This window comes from Manis javanica, chromosome 8 (genome assembly GCF_040802235.1).
Source record: "Manis javanica isolate MJ-LG chromosome 8, MJ_LKY, whole genome shotgun sequence".
In the NCBI taxonomy this organism is placed as follows: Eukaryota; Metazoa; Chordata; class Mammalia; order Pholidota; family Manidae; genus Manis; species Manis javanica.
Window position 1 is genome coordinate 1,509,705 of NC_133163.1, and position 15,565 is coordinate 1,525,269.

Below are 15,565 nucleotides of genomic sequence, written 5' to 3' on the forward strand. Positions count from 1 at the left end.
GTAAGCTCACTGTAGCTGTGGCCAGTCAAGAAGTGACCTATTCAGTTCTTTTTCCCTTACCCCTGGGGCAGCAGAGGCTCCTAGCTGTAGAGTGAAATTTGCTTAAATGTTTGATTTTGGAAAACATGTTTAATGCCTATGGTCTCCTACCATGGGCTTGTCCCACATTGTCGTCTGAGCAAACACATGGCTCGGCTTTGATATCAAAGACTTGCTCACCCAGGCCGTTGCCACGGCAAAGCATCAGCGTGCTCCTAGTGGTTAAAAGTCAAAATGGTGACAAAGCCAGAACAGCACATTACTGGATATGCTTATTGCTAAACTGCTCTCAACATACAGTCATGTGACAATGTGCCATGAAAGGTCTCTGTTTTGAGCACTTTAGGTCATTTTAAATAGCAGTGTTTTAAAAAATGTACACAACAGTGGCTTTCAGATGTTTAAATCATTGTAGAAATTGATGGGTTGAGCTGAAGGCTAAGAGAGAACTACAAAATACAGAAAACAGTTGCCTATTTCTTTGTTCAGGGTGTTGGTTTTGCGCTGAGAAACGTGACAGGGGCTGTACGCCGCGGCCTGGCTGGGTCAGCTCCATCTTTGTTAAAACAGCTGGATCATCGAATCTCTTGATTTGCCAACGCCAACCCACTTCACTGAAAGGGAAAAGGTTTGTTCAGACTGGAGTGTGGTGGGGAGAAGGGGGGGCCGCTGGCACAGGGCACCTACCTGGCACTCCAATGTGATTCTCCACAAAGCGGATGTAGCTCTGGGCCTGTGCGGGGAGGTCCTCCCACTTCCTGGCACTCGTAGTGTCTGCTTTCCACCCAGGCAACGTTTCGTATTCGACTTCGACCTTCTGAAGTATCTCTTGGTTTGCTGGGGAGACACACGGTGCGTGGAGGCATGGTCACGAATGGCATCTCTTCAATCTGATCAGATGCTAGATGGCTTGGGGCCCCCAGTCTGGGGCCTCCTTGGCCTGGGGGCTCAGCAATGAGGAAGGCAAGTTGCCTGATCAGTTTTCTCAGGGTAGGGGAGTGGTTCTTGGACACTGGCTGCACCCCTTCCAGACCAGGGGACCGTGTCCCCCTGGGACCCAGATGGCTAAGAGCTCTGCTGGAGCGCCCATGGGTGACTCAGCTGAAGAACTCAAATTCCCGCTCAGAAACTCTAAGGGTCCTGAAGCATTAAAAGATCCCAAAGGATCCATGTCCCTTCTCTCCAAAGTGGGTACCCGGCTCCGGCTGGGACTCTGTGGCTCACTACATGCGGCTCACAGCAGATGCCAACCAGCCCTTACTGACTTAAAGTGCTGGAACAAGCCATACACTGCAAGGGGTTTGGGTGCACTCTTTGTTGCACATCTCCCTGGGGCCCTAGACCCTCAGAGCCATACCACACTGCTGCTGTACCTTCTCAAAGGTCAGGGGTCAGCAGGGCCAGGGCCAGGGCCAACGGGACACACGTGGCTCCCACAGCCTGGCAGCAATGGTGGGTCTGCACATGGGTGCTCAGATGACAGCCAGGGTGGCTCCCCAAAGCCTGTGGGCTTGTAGGGAGGGAGCTGCTGGGGGAGTGGGGTCACAGTGTGGCCCCTGGTTCACGTGCACGTGAAACTGAGAAAACCAGGAAAACAGCATCGCTTTTATGCTTTTCAAAAGAAGAGGCCTACAGTTGCATGAACCCATTAGCTCTGAAACAGTCTAACCAAAAAGCATGTTTTCTTAGGCAGAACAGTCATCTCCAGGTTTGCACAGAGCTGTAGGTTTCCAGAGCAGAACATGCCTGCTGACTCGGGGGGGCTGCCGGTGCACCCAGGAGGTGGTTCCCAATGCCAAGGCGCTTAGGGTCCCCGGGGAAACACCAGGTTGTCTCCTGTCAGCCCAGGTCCTCCCCAGGACCACTTCCAATTCATGGGATGGGCCTCCCCACTGGCCTGCAACAGACCCCTCAACGGGCTGGACCTTCGGGACAGGCACTCAGCCTACACACATAACATGCAAACTTTGCCCTCAGCTCCGGAGACCACAGGCCACGTCCATTCCCGTGTCAGGTGGGACTGCCCCACGGACCAAACAGCCCCCTCATTCACCTACCTGGGAAATAGGGGATCCTTTTCCCATTCAGCTTGTAGGAGACGCCAACTTTAATCTCGTCCAGGGCATCCAAGATGTCCAGTTTGGTCAAGGCCAGCCTATCCAAACGCCAATGCAGAGACAAGCTGGAGAGGCTGCCAGCTGCAAGGGTGCCAGCCCGGACTCCTGCCTCTGCTGTTCTCAGCAGGTGGGAGCACAGACGAGGTCCCAGAAAATGCAGCTGGCACAGGCGGGCAGCACAGCATCTGCTGCCCAAGTCCTCACCTCAAGTCCCCACGGGGACTGTGCTGGCCACCTTGCCCTCTTTAACAGCTGCCATCACACCTGGCGCTCCTCGGGCCCAGTGCGTGGTGTCTGTCCACCCCTCCGCCCACCACCCCAGCTGCCCTGCGGGTGCCCGCGAGAAGCCGGCAGCAGCCTGTGCCTTTGCCGGTTCCACTCAGCGCTGGGCCCTGAGCCTGCCCTACTGTCCCCTCTTTTCCCTCTTCCTCTGTCCTCTCTCCCTGGGCACAGCTGGCTGGCCTCGGCCTCGCAGTGGGGCTCCTGTGTTTGCCCGTCCACAGTGGCTGTGAGACAGGGCAGTGCTGTCCTGGGCTTCGTCTTGGCCCTCTGCCCAGAGAGGCTGCTAGGGACGTCTGTGGCCCCCACCCCAGCCCTGGAGGTGTGGGCTTGGTGCTGCCCTGCAGGGAGCCCAGTCTGTCTCAGCCACAGGTGCTGCTGTGTGGGGTCTCTGCAGCCTCTGCCCCTGGTCACAGCTGTGCTGGGACGGGGTCTCCGTCAGGGCCCTGGCTGGACCCCTAGCAGCCCTGCCGGAGGTCTGGACAGTTAGGTCAGTGGGGTCCAGACCCGGCTGGCAGACAGTGCTGGGTCTGTGAGGACAAAGGCGGAAGCCCATGTGCCCTCGCCCAGCTCATCTCCAGACGGGCTGTTTTAACCTCTCATGGCTGCCAGGACGCCCCCTGACCTTCCCACACCTTCCCACACATGCTCAGGGGCAGGTGGCTAAGCAGGATCCACACCCCCAGCTGTGGCCCCGCCATGCAGAGGCGACCGCAGCCCTGAGCCCCGACACCTGGCACCACTTGTTCCCGTGGGGGTGGGATCCGGGAGGGCCCATGGGAGGGCACAACGGGTGTCACGTGGTGACCAGCATCCTGGCAGGGCTGCTTACGCGGTAAATCCATTGACCATGTGAGCGTATCTCAGAATCACCAGGTCCAGCCAGCCACAGCGCCTCTTCCTGCCTGTGGTCACACCCCACTCGTGGCCGCGGCTCTGCAGCAGGTTGCCGATTTCCTGTGTGACCGCGGGCAGGTCACGTGCCAGCTCAAAAGGAGCCTCCTCCCCTTGTGTCCCCCGGCTCAGCAGAACATGTGCTGTTTACTGCACCCTTGGCGGACGGACCCTCCTCACACCTGCATGCCGCCCCCACGTGTCCCCGGAGAGCATGCCCTGCTGAGGCCCCCCAAGGGCCTCTGTGCTGAATGCCTCCCCCTGAGGGCAGGGAGCCCGGGGGACGGGGGCGGGTCAGGGCAGGATGAGCCTGGCCCTGGAGGCTAGCGTATCCTCGCTGTAAGCTCGTCGGGTGTGGTGCGGCCTGAGCACACTGACTTCTGCCACATTATTACGCTTGCCCCTGGGCCCCACCTGAGTGTCACTAACAGGCCCTGCCTCTGTGTCTCCATGGGGTCCCACCAGGGCTGGGGACTCACATTGATCTGCTCGGTGGGGAAGGCGCCGATGCCCACGCGTGTGGTGTAGGCCTTCACCACGCCGTAGACCTCGCCTATGTTCTGGGGGGGGATGCCTAGGCCAGTGCACACCCCGCCCACAGTGCAGTTGGATGATGTCACAAAGGGGTAGGTCCCTGCAAGACAGAACCTGTCAGGTCTGCCCGCCGCCCCATACAGGTCACCCCCTGCCCAGGGGTCCCTCTCAGAGGGCAGCGGGCAGCTCGGTAGGTGCTCCAGGGCAGCGTCTGTGGGGCCATTCCGGGGAGTGGCTGGTAGGGGACACTGTGATGCCGCTGTGGCTCTCCTCTGGGTTGGGAGGTGTGAGGAGGGAGGTGGGTGCCTCCCTGCCCGGGCCAGGCCTGCTCTGCGCCGGGGCTCCTCGGGGCTGGGTGGCAGGAAGGTGCCTTGCAGTTCCTCGGCCCCTCCGCCTCCTCCCCGCCCAGCTGAGGTCAGCGCCAGCCCTGCCCCGCAGGCACAGAAGGGAGGGACTGTTGGGCCAGCACAGCCAGGGGCCGGGGCCGGGGTCAGGGTCAGGACCGGGGTCGGGCACGCACCGAAGTCGATGTCGAGGAGGGCGGCGTTGGCGCCCTCCACGAGGACCTTCCTCGGGGGGCCGTGGAGCGCCTCGTACATGAAGTACACGCCATCTCGGACCATGGGTCGGACCCGCTCGGCGAAGCCCTGCGAGGAGGCGGTGGAGAGGGCTGCCGTGGGGTCGGGCCTCCTCCCGACAGCCCTGCCCTTCCAGCACATTCCTCTCCAGCGAGGGGCCTGGCCTGCCAACCTGTCCCAAGACCCAGGACCCCCTGGCGGCGTCTGGGTCCCACTGTGATGCTCAGCGCTGGCCTCGCTGGTTGGTCTGTGTCCTCAAATTTATCTGTGGAAGCCCCGACCCCCAGGACCTCAGCGTGACTGCATTTGGAGATGGGGCCTTTGTGGAGGTGATTAGGTCCAGATGAGGTCCCCACTGTGGGTCCCGATCTGCCGTGACCGGTGTCCTATTGGTCCGTCCCGTTCTCATTTACAGCCCTGGATAAGGGCTGGGAGGGGTGGGGGCCAGCCGTGGAAACTTCCCGAAGGGCTTTGTGCTGTCCTCAGCCTGTCCCCCACCCCACTCTGTCCCCCTACCAGTGGACAGGGACATCTTTACCTCCTGCTCTAGGCAGGACAGGGCCAGCCTCTCTCCCCCAGCGCATCCTGGGCCATTTCCCCAGAGAGGAACCGAGGAGTCTGTGGGTCCCCTGCCTTGTGAGAAGACCACCCTGACTTGGCTGGCTGGGGCTCACACGGGAGGCCTGTGGTCCCCAAGAAGGCCAGCCACCCCATAGTAACACCCCATGGAAGGTGTGCTGCGTGGGCGTTCAGCCAGCGTCTGATAAGACATCACACCTGGGTGGGGCCTGCCCACACCCCCACTGCCCACCCCCCAACTGCCCCAGCTCTACCTTGAGCCTTTTGAGTTGCCCTTCAATGTCTATTTCCAAAGTGGGGAACATGGACTGGTGCTGGTGGGCCAGGTTCTTGAATCTGCAGAGTGACAAGGGCTGGACCCCCGTGCCCCCTCCTCACCAGCCCAGGCTCCCTCCCCCTCAGGCTGCAGGCAGGGCAGGTACCTGGCAGAAAATTCGTCAAAGTCCGACAGGAGGTCGCAGATGCGGAGGCCCGTACGGGCTGCTTTGGAAGAGTAGGCTGGCCCGATTCCCTTCCTGGTGGTGCCAATACTGCAAGACGGGGTGGCTGTGGGCACGGGCGTGAGGCCAGCCCTGCCCGGCAGTCTGCCAGGGGCCCGGACCAGCCCCCTCCAGACCTCGTTTCCACCCCATATTTATTTATGTAAATAAAGGGTCACATGCAAGGCACCTTCCTGGCAGACAGCCAGGGATGGCTGCGGAGCAAACCTGCCTCCCACTGCCCACCTTCAGGGGTCCTGGGGCTGCTGGGTGGCAGGAGGCACCGAGTCCCAGCTCTCCTGCCCCCTGTCCTTGACCTCTGCTCTGAGACCTGCTGCCCCAGGTGCCCTCCGAGGTCTAGGGAGCTGGCCTGGCAATCCGGCAGTCCTGGTAGGCTTCAGGACTGGGGAGGTGCTCTGAGGGCGCTGCTCTCGGCTGCTGGGTGGGCCCACACTCCCCTCCCACCGTGCCCCAGACTGAGACAAAAGCGGCCGGGGACACTCACCTCTTCCCCTCCTGGACTTGTCGCTGTACCTCCTGCAGCCCGTCCACTGCCTGGTGGAAATCAAACACTGCCGGCCAGGTGAGGGCAGCGGGGGGCAGGAGAGACAGACACAGGGTTATGGGGCCTCCCTGTGCGTGCATGGCTGCCTGGGACGGGGCGGTCCAGTGTGAGAGGGGCAAACGAATCCCGCCTCTGCTCCCCATGGACTTACATGTGGCCATGAGTCCCCAGGGCCTCAGTTACCCCTTCTGCCAATGGGGTCAGTGACCCCGACTGGGCGCCCACCTTGAAGCTCTTTGAGAAGGCCCCCTGGAGTGACATGGCTTGGCCACCTTGGAGGGGGGCTGTGGAGGGGTCGGGGTGGCAGGAGGGGCCGGCCCCTGCTCCCAGCCGCAGGACACTCACCGAGGTGGGCGCGGTCGGAGATGACAAGCCTCTTCTCCCAGCCCTTCAGACCTGCGGGGACACGGCCGGGGCCAGCGCTCCTAGGTGACGGGTCAGGGCTGGCCAGCTCGCCCAGTGCCCACCAGAGAGGCCAGCGTCAGCTCCCGTGTGCCCTCCCCGTGACCCTCACCCCAAGGAGATGCCCTCCATGTCCCAACGGCTGGCCATCTCGCTGAGGGGCAGCCTTCCTGGTTCCCCTGTCTCAGGGTCAGCTTCCCCCTGCTTCTTTGAAATTGTCCTGAACTTGAGCCCAGAGGCCAAGGCCTGTATCCTCCATGAACTCTCCCGGGGTCTCAGGGGCGCTGCCTCTAGACGACACTCACAGCGTCTAGCGTGCCCAGATGCTCTGGCCCATGGCCTCCTGCCCCCGAGGATCCCCCAGAAGCATCTTTCCCTGTGGGCTCGGCCGGCCTGGTGCTCCCCATCCTGGCTGAACATCAGGGTTCCCTGGGGAGCACTGTCAAATTCCAGGTCTCAGAACCCCCCACCCAGACTTCCTGAATCTGATCCTCCAGCGCCTGTCCCAGTGTCCTGAGAGCTCCCCGCGGTGCTGAAGCAGCGGCTTGCGGTCACAGCTGAGGCCTCCAGGCCGCCCCGCTCTCTGCTTCCTGTGCAAGTGCCCAGCTTTAGGCACAGGCAGAGCCCGCGGGCGGTCGCAGGGCTTGGCAGAGCCAGGGAAGCCAACCCTGCCCGCTGTCTTTACCCTGACAGGGGCGCAGCGAGCCGGTCATGGTGGGGCCTTCACGTGCCTGGAAAGGACCTACCTTTCTTCTCATTCTTTTCTGCTTCTTCAAACAAGCCCGGTAAGTGGACAACCACCCCATTGCCTGCAACACATGGACAGGAGACGGAATCTGTCACGAACGCTGGGGATTTAGGCTTAAAACAGCGCCTCTCAGTAGCTCAGATCTGGAAGCGGCCCATCGCCAAACAGATGCCCAGAGAAAATGTGATGTTTGTGTTCCTCATGGAGGAAGGAGACTGACATGGCCTGCTGTGTGGATGAACCTCGAGGCCATGATGCTGAGCAGAACCAGCCAGTCATAGGCTGGTCCTGTGAGGTCCCACTTACAGGAGGTCCCTGGAGGCATCACACCCATGGAGACAGAAAGCAGAGTGGGGGTAGCCAGGGCTGGGGGAGGGGTGGGGAGTGTCTAATGGGGACGGGTTTCAGTTTGGGAGAATGGGAACGTCCTGAAGATGGCGGCAATGGTGGCTGTGACAGTGTGACTGTGCTCAGTGCTGCTGAGCTGGGCACTTAAAAATGGCTGAGATGGTCCATGTATGTCATGTGTACTTTATTGCGATGAAAGTACAGAAAGCAGCATGAAGCCATTGCAGAGATGGAGCCGGTCAGGAGCGGCTGGGGCGGGGCTGGGAGCCACTGCACACGGCAGAGGGGCACTTTCTGGGGTGATGGCAATGCTGTGCAGCTGGACTGTGGTTCAGAGGGCCGCAGTCATGGTGAATTTCATGACATGTAAACTATTCTTCAATAAAGCCGTTTCATTTTATTTAAAGGGGACAAAATGGGAGAGCAGGGGGCATGGGGAAATGCAGCCCCAAGCTCTCCCAGGACCCGGCGAGGGCCGCCACGAGCCCCATGCAAGGCTGGGATGGGGTTTTCCGGGTAAATGTTCACAGGCAAAGAAGGAAGGTGACTTGCCCAAGGTCACACAGCACATGAGTGTGGGGTCCAGGCTAAAGCCAAATGCGGGCCCTGTCCTCTAAGACCAAAGCAGCTGGGGAGTGGCCACCTGCTGCCTTCCTGGAAGGAGCCCTCTCCCTGGCCCAGTTCCCATGGGGTTGGAGGAGGCTTGGCCAAGGGAGATGGGACATGGGTCCAGATGGGAGTGACTCAGACACTATGCAAACCATACGGAGCACTAAAGGTTGCCTAAATGCCATGGTGTCCTGAAATGACCATGAGGCAGGGGCCTGAGGGGCAGTTGTGGGAGCTCCGGCACATTCTGCCCCTTGCTAAGCACGCTTCCTGGGGCCCCTCTGGCTGTGGTGCCTGTGGAGCCGACCCCTGCCCACGCTCCCTCATAACCACCAGGCCGGCTGCTGCCCCTGACCCGTGCTCAGCTCCTCAGAGGACAGGATGCACGTCCACTGGTCAACTGGTGCCTGCCTGGCCTCATTTCCGCCAAGCAGAGCCCAGGGCCCAGCAGATGTGGCCAGAGCTGGAGGGGGTCCGCAGCAGAGCCCACCCAGCCAGCCTTGCTGGGATATAGGTGGGGTCCCATGTGAACTGGGGTTGTCGCACTATCCTCACAACTGCTGGCCCAAGTCTGCACAACCACGGAGAAGGCTCTCCGCACATCCCCTGCTGCTCTGACAAGGGAGGCTCAGGCCAGGGGGGAGGGCAGAGAGAGAGACCGAGTCTGAGACAGAGAGAGAGAGAGAGAGAGGTCCCAGAGGCAGAGCAGGGGCTTCTGGGCAGTGAAAGTGGCTGGATGCTAGCCTGAGGGTAGCAGGAGGGCCCCAGGGTAGGGCAGCCGCCTGAGTGTGGGGCTGCTCCGTCCACATGCAGGCTCGGCCCCCTCCACGCAGCGGGCAGCCAGGCATCGCTCCCACTCCCACTCAGTCCCGCCGGCCCACACGCAGGCATGTGCGTGCACACAGCCTCACACACCTGCCCTCACCCCCCACATGCGGCATTCGGGCAGTGAGCCTGCTTACATGCTCAGAGGGCTCCCACACCCCCAACACGGCCCCAGGCTGGCTGGCGCCCCAGGCTTTCCTGCCGACCCCCAGTCCTCAGGGCCACAGGCACTCACCGATGAAGGACACGGCCTTGCTGTTAATGATGCCACTGGGCAGCAGGTGGAAGTCATACTCCTGGCCGTCCACCACCACTGTATGGCCAGCGTTGTTGCCCCCCTGGGGACAGAAATCCGGCTGAGTGTCCAGGAGCCCCAACACATGGACCCACCTGGAAGGCCTCCTGGAGCCCCACTCCTTGTTGCTCCAGACACAGGCACTCAGGAGCCCCCCAGGGCTGCTGGGGGCAGTGGTTCTGTCCCCAGGGACTACCACACCAGGGACTATCTTGTGGGCAAGGGCAGATGACCCCAGGCTTCGGTGCAGGTTTGAGTCCTGCTGGGGATCCTCTGATGCAGGAATGAAGAGCCCGCCTTTCCAAGAAACTTCCACCCACGGCCCTGCAATCCACACAGCCCGAGCCCCCTGCCGGCAGGGGCGGGGGGTGGGGGGCGGCAGACAGCACCATCCTCGCAAGGCTGGGAGAGGGGACCAGTGTGGTCGCTGGTCACCCCCTTGTCAGGGGCCCCTTCCTCTGGGCCCACGCCTCCCATCTAAGAATAAAAAGGGAAAAACGACCCTGAGGCCACCTGTCCTGGGGACACTAGTGCAACAGGTTCCCTTCCTTTCTGAGCTGCCACTTACCACGTGCTGTAGGCTGAGGTGGTCTGGGGGGCACCTCGAAGGCCCCGTGGCAGGAGGGAAGCCCAGCCTCCAGTGCCAGTTGCCACCACCAGAGTTCCCTGGACCATCCTGGCTGCCCTCAGGGAGGGAAGCGTGCTGGCTGGCACCCGGTGCCACGGGCCTGTTGGTCGCTATGCCCACTCTGTCCACAGGAGCCCAGCCCAGCCCTGCTGCCTTCCTGCCTGAACCTCCTGAAGAAACACAGGCTCATCTGTGGGGGCCCCCCTGGCTGGGGCCCCCTTCCTGCCATGCCCCACCGCCCCGCCTTGTCTGCAGGGCCCCCAGGTCGCCTTTCCTTGCCTGCCCCAGGCAGGGCTGAATGACTGGCCTCCCCCCGAGCCCCCCACCCAGGAGCACCTAGCTGGACATTTACATCTCTGAGCTCCTCCACTGGAATGGCGCAGGCAGGGGGATAGGCTGCCCCTGGGAAGACGCCAGAGACCCCAGGCCAAGGGCTTTCCCTCCCTTCACACCTGAGAAGCGGGGCTGGAACCCTACATCTCCCCACTTCTGCAGCGCCCCTCCACCCCTGCGGTCTGTATCGGCCACCTGAGACAGCTGTGCTGGAAACCCGTTCTCCCAGGGGTCCCAGACACCCAAGCATTCTGCTTATGAAACGCATATGGAAGGTCTGTGTGGGTCTGATCCTGACGCCTCTGCCAAGGGTGTGGTAGGCTTCCGAGGCAGGCATGCTGGCTGACAGACTCCCAGGGCCGCTGCCATCTAGGTGTGCACCCAGGGTGGCCCTCTTGTATGACTGCTGTGCCCCACAGCTCGACCGTCATGGAAAGGCAGCCGTACAGTCTCCCCAGATGCCCTGGGACTTCCAGGTGATCGGTTGATAGTGGAAACAGTGTGGGCTGCCAGTGGGGAGCAGTGGGAAGGCCCAGGGGATGGTGGGGGGCCTAGGAGCCAAGGGTGTGTCCCATGAGTAAGGGTGGGCAGGGGGTGCCAGGTCACAGGTGGCTCCCAATGGAGATGGTGCTGGGAGGTGAGCCAGGCAGGCTGCCATGGAGGGGAGACAAAGGAAGGGGCAGGGGGCTGTGGGAGGGAGAGGGATGCTGACAGGTGCAGGGCAGGGGGAGGAGAGGCGCCTGCTCAGCCACGGACATCGGGTGCCTGTGGTGTGAGTCCCGCCTCTGGGCTGCTGGTTCAGCCCATCAGGTCGCGGGAACTACCCTAAACCTAACCCCTAATCCTAACCCCTAACCCCTAACCCTAACCCTGCAGCAAGGCCACGGTGACCGACAGGCCTCGGGTTTGGGGTCACAGCACCTTCCCAGGACCCCGTCCATGCTCTGCCCTCCCCTGGCACCTGTGCAGTGAACCTCCCTCCCCAAACCCCGCCACACACATGCCAGGCTCTTTGCACAGGGTCATAACCACAATCAGCGCTGCCACCACTGGAGGGGCGGCCTGGGAGCGTGGTCTCCGTTGACAGACGGGACAGCTGAGGTCCTGAGAGAAGAGAGCCTGGGGCAGGGCCTGGGCTAGACCAGGTGCAGGCCACCACCTCCCTGCAGAGCCCGCCCCCGTGTGCCAGGCCACCCCCTGATCCCCCCACTCCTGGCCACATCCTGCCTGCCACAGCTGGTGGACTGGATGGGCCCAGACACCCCACCTCCGCCTGCTGAGTGCCAAGGCCCGCTGGCTGAGGAACACACAGACTGAGCATACCTGCCCTTGTCTGGGGTAAACGTGGACACCTAGGGACAGGCAAAGGCCACTGTGTGCCAGAGGGCATCAAATGACAAATGACTCCTGCCAGCTACAGGCCCAGGTATCAGACAACTGTCCACCTCCAGGGGCATGAGCCAGCCCAGGATGCCGAGCCCTGGGCCTGCTGGCCACACCTCCCCACAGCTCTGTCCTCTCCCGGGCCACACGTGGGCAGGTGGGGAGGCCGGGGTAAGAACACTCCGCCTGCTGTCCTTAGGCTTTAGCGGGGGTGCCATCTGCAGTGTGCAGTCCCGAGGAGAGCTGGGCCCAGGGGCCCTCAGGTTTGGGGTGCAGCTCTGCCTGAAGTTGGCCCAGGGCTTCAGCCTGGTTTGGAAAACCGCTTGGAGGTCTAGGGTCCCCACAGGAGATGGGTGAGAAGGGATGTCCCAGGCCCAGCCTGCCTCCTTCCTTGGGGCCAGCCTCTATGGGCAGGCCTCAGAGGCTGCAGTCCCCATGCGCCGGAGTGCGTGAGGACTGTCCTGGAACCCCGGGACAGCAGGGGGCTCCACACCTGTCCAGCCTCTGCTCGGCAGCTCCCTGGAGCAGGCCTGGCCCTCCATCTGCACCCCGGGGGCCTGGCCCAGTCACCTGACTTTCCTGCCTCAGGTTATCGCCTGTGGTGGGGCTCTGGTGACGTGCAGCACTGAGATGCTGAGACTGCCCCAGCCCAGCCTGGCCAGTCCCTCAGAGCCCTGTGGATGCCCCTGCCAGCTGCCTCCCTGGCAGCAGGGATCTAAGAAACAGCCTTCTTGCTCCTGGCTACAGGAATGGGATGGGGACGGGGCCAGGGCTGTCCTCTCAGGCATCTGACCAGTCTTGACCCTTCCAGTCCCTGCGGGCATCTGGCCAGGCCCCCAGCATTGGGCCAGGGTAGGAGGACCAGGCCCCGCAGGGATGCGCCATACCTAGGGCTGCCCACCTTAGCTGTATGCAATGCCTGTCTCCTGGGAGCTCGATATTTAACACAGCCCCGGGTGCAGCCCCACTCCTGCCCTGCCCTGGGTGGCCTCTGCCACCCTTCTTGGGACCCCAAGGCTCATGCAGCCTGCAGACCGAACCCTGTCATCCTGCCATCCCTGAGGCCTGGGCACAGAGGTCCTGTGAGGGCCACCCTCTTGGTACCTTCCCAGCCCTGCCCACTCAGGCCCTCCCCTCCAGGAGGTCAGCAAACCACCCCGACTGCCAGCTCATCTCCTGGGGCTGCTCTCCCAACCTCAGGACCCACCCGCTCCGGTTGCCCACCTGGGTAGGTGGCCATGTGCTTTGAAGAGCAGGGCCTAGGTCCCTCCTCCCTCTGAGCCTGGGGCAGCCGCAGGGCACACCCCACTCTGGCTGGCACCGTGGGCACGGGGAAAGGTGACAGGAGGTTGGAGCTGGTTCAGAGCAGCTGAACTTGTGCCAAGAACTTGTGCCTGGAGGGGAAGGGCTGTGTGTGTGTGTGTGTGCATGTGTGACTGTGCACGTGTGACTGTGGTGTGAAGGGGCTTGGGGTTGCTCCTTGGGTGTCTGACCCCCTCCTTGCCTCTGGTCCTGGACCCCACTCCCCCAGCCCTGTGCCAGCTCCCTGGCCACACCCCTGCCCCGGCAGAAGCCTCTGCTGTGCACATCTGCCGGCACCCCTCGGCACCGAGGGCTTCCCACGCCCCTGCTGGCCTCCACATTCAGCACCGACTGCGTGCCTTCTTGGACCTTGCGCCTCACGTGTTCCCCCAGCCTGGTTCTCCAGCATTTATCCCATTCCCGCCCCCGCCATCTGCTTGGGAGGCCTTCCACTGACCCCCTCTGACCTGCCGGGGCCCCTGCCCCTCAGTGCCGAGCCCAAGGCTGTGGCCCCTCTCCCACCAGGAGGCCCCTGGGCCAACCTGGGGTTCAAGGTTCAGGGAGAACGGGCTCGCTGGTGCCCCTTCCCCATTTTGGCAGCATTCCCGTGTGTGTCTCCAGAGCCCAGCACTGCCAGCACATGCACCTGAGCCGACCCCTTGGCCCCCACGCTGTGAGTGAGCCCACAGCAGCAAGCCTGGAGTGACCCCGAGGGTGCTCCGTGTCGGTCTGAACAGACGGGTGCTGAGAGCAGCCTTCAGCTGGCAGAGGCCGTGCCTCGGGCCCTCAGGGCACAAAGCTGGTGTCTGGCCCGCGAGGTGGCCCTGCCAGCCCCTGGGTCACCCTGGCCCTAAGTCCATGTGGCCCCTCCCACTTCTCTGAGTCTGGCCTGTCCCCGCCCTGCTTCCCCTCAGGGCCTGGCCCATGGCCCTTCCTGCGCCGCCGCGGCCCCCTCTTGGCCGGCCCCCTGGGTCATTCCCGCCCAGAGAGGTCTGGCTCTCCGGGCTCCAGGCACCCAGCGCCCGCGTGCACTGACCCCTGCGTGGGGTCAGCCAGCCCCGTCCCAGACCCAGGCAGAGTGAAGGCCCTCAAGCCACCCGGAACTGGGGTCCCCGCGCACCCCACCGCGTCCGGGAGGGCCCGGCGCCGCAGCTAGGCCATGCTCCGCCCCTGCGGATCCGGTGTCCCTGACTCAGCGACTCGTATTCATAGCTCTGCCCCGGGCCCCTGCCTGCCCTGGAGGGTGGGGCTGGGTGGGGGAGGCAGTGGGGGCAGCGGAGGAGTCCGAGAGGCTTCCCAGGTCAGGGCGCGGAGGCCGGGGAAGCAGGGTCCGCTGGGCCCAGGGGGAGGGCTCTCGCTGGGTGGGTGGGGAGGGAGGGAGGCCCCGCCCCCGCCCCGGGAGGCCCCACCCCGCCCCGCCCCGCCCGCACCTGGCAGCGGCTGATGATGTCGGCGTCCGTGGCCAGCAGGTCCACCACCTTGCCTTTGCCCTCGTCTCCCCACTGTGCGCCCAGCACCACGGTCACCCGGGAGCCGTTCGCCGCCGCCTCCTGCTGCAGCCGCCCCCGCTTGACGCCGCCCGTGCCGAGGGGCCGGTCGTTGGAGGCGCGGGTCCCCGACATGCCGGCTCGGCTCCTCCGCTGCGCCGGGCTGCCTGGGAGCCCGCCAGCCGCGCCATTAAAAGGAGCCGCAGGGGCGGGGGCCGGGGGCGGGCCCGGCGGGCGGAGTGACGCGCCTCGGTGACCTCTGGGCCTTGGGGTCCCGCCCCCCTCCGCCTCCCCTGCCGCCGGGAGCAGAGCTGGGCCGCGAGCGTTTCGGGGGGTCGCACGGTCAGGTGGCACGCTCTGGGCCCCTCCTGCGAGGCCTGCCGGGGGCGCCCCTGGATGCTAATGGCGGCATTCAAGCTGCCCGCCCAGGGCTGGGGGTGTGAAGTCATTCTGCCAGCTGAGGCCACGTCCAGGACCCTGGGGCTCCAGAAGCCAGGGGGGGGTTCCCCTCGAGGGCAGGAGAGAAGTCTGCAAAAGGGGAGCTGCGTCCTTGTCACCCGGAGGGCTGGGACGCTCCAGGGTGCACACCTGCCCCAGTCCCCTGGACCTGCACACATGAACTCGGGTGGTGGCAGAGAGGGCAGTGTGTCCCCTCCCAACACCTACCCACACGGGTGCTGGCGCCCTGCCTGTTGGTTGTACCAGCCGGCAGGCCCCATCTGGGAGCAGGGCTGCCCTTGGTCCTCGGGGCCCGAGTCCAGGGCGAAGGGACCAGTGCTGTAAGGGTGGCCCGGAGAGTCAGGGAGCAGGTGCAGCCAGTCTCCAAGAGGCTCCGTGTCAGACCTCCTTCTGCCCCAGCCTGGGAGAGACTGGGTGTCCAGAGAGGGCAGCGATGGTCTGCTGGCCTCCTGTGTTTCCAGCCAGCACTGCCTAAGTGGACACAGCTAGTGGCAGGGAGAAGGGGCCAGGGGTGGGCCTCTGGGGAGAGGGTGCCATATTAGGCCCTCCCCCTAGGTGCCATGCCGCCCAGATCCCACCCACTGACCCCTGGCCAGGGCGCAGAGGGCCGCCTGGAGCTCTGGAGCAGTGAGACCAGACATTCCCCGGAGGAAGGCAGTGGGTGCTGGACTTGTCACACAAA

The 15,565-nt window shown here is 63.6% G+C and overlaps 1 protein-coding gene across 1 annotated transcript; it reads right to left on the bottom strand.

Moving 5' to 3' along the window:
- Positions 1-352: 352 nt before the first annotated feature.
- On the bottom strand, positions 353-14,628 carry ADSS1 (adenylosuccinate synthase 1). The gene is made up of 13 exons (XM_036991828.2): positions 14,368-14,628; positions 9,232-9,334; positions 7,213-7,275; positions 6,410-6,460; positions 6,005-6,071; positions 5,443-5,550; positions 5,275-5,356; positions 4,384-4,510; positions 3,809-3,963; positions 3,268-3,392; positions 2,097-2,194; positions 727-876; positions 353-653 (listed from the first exon to the last, which is right to left on the bottom strand). The coding sequence occupies exons 1-13, from the start codon at positions 14,557-14,559 to the stop codon at positions 601-603; spliced, it is 1,374 nt and encodes a 457-aa protein (XP_036847723.2). The 5' UTR covers positions 14,560-14,628; the 3' UTR covers positions 353-600.
- Between the last annotated feature and the right edge of the window lie 937 nt (positions 14,629-15,565).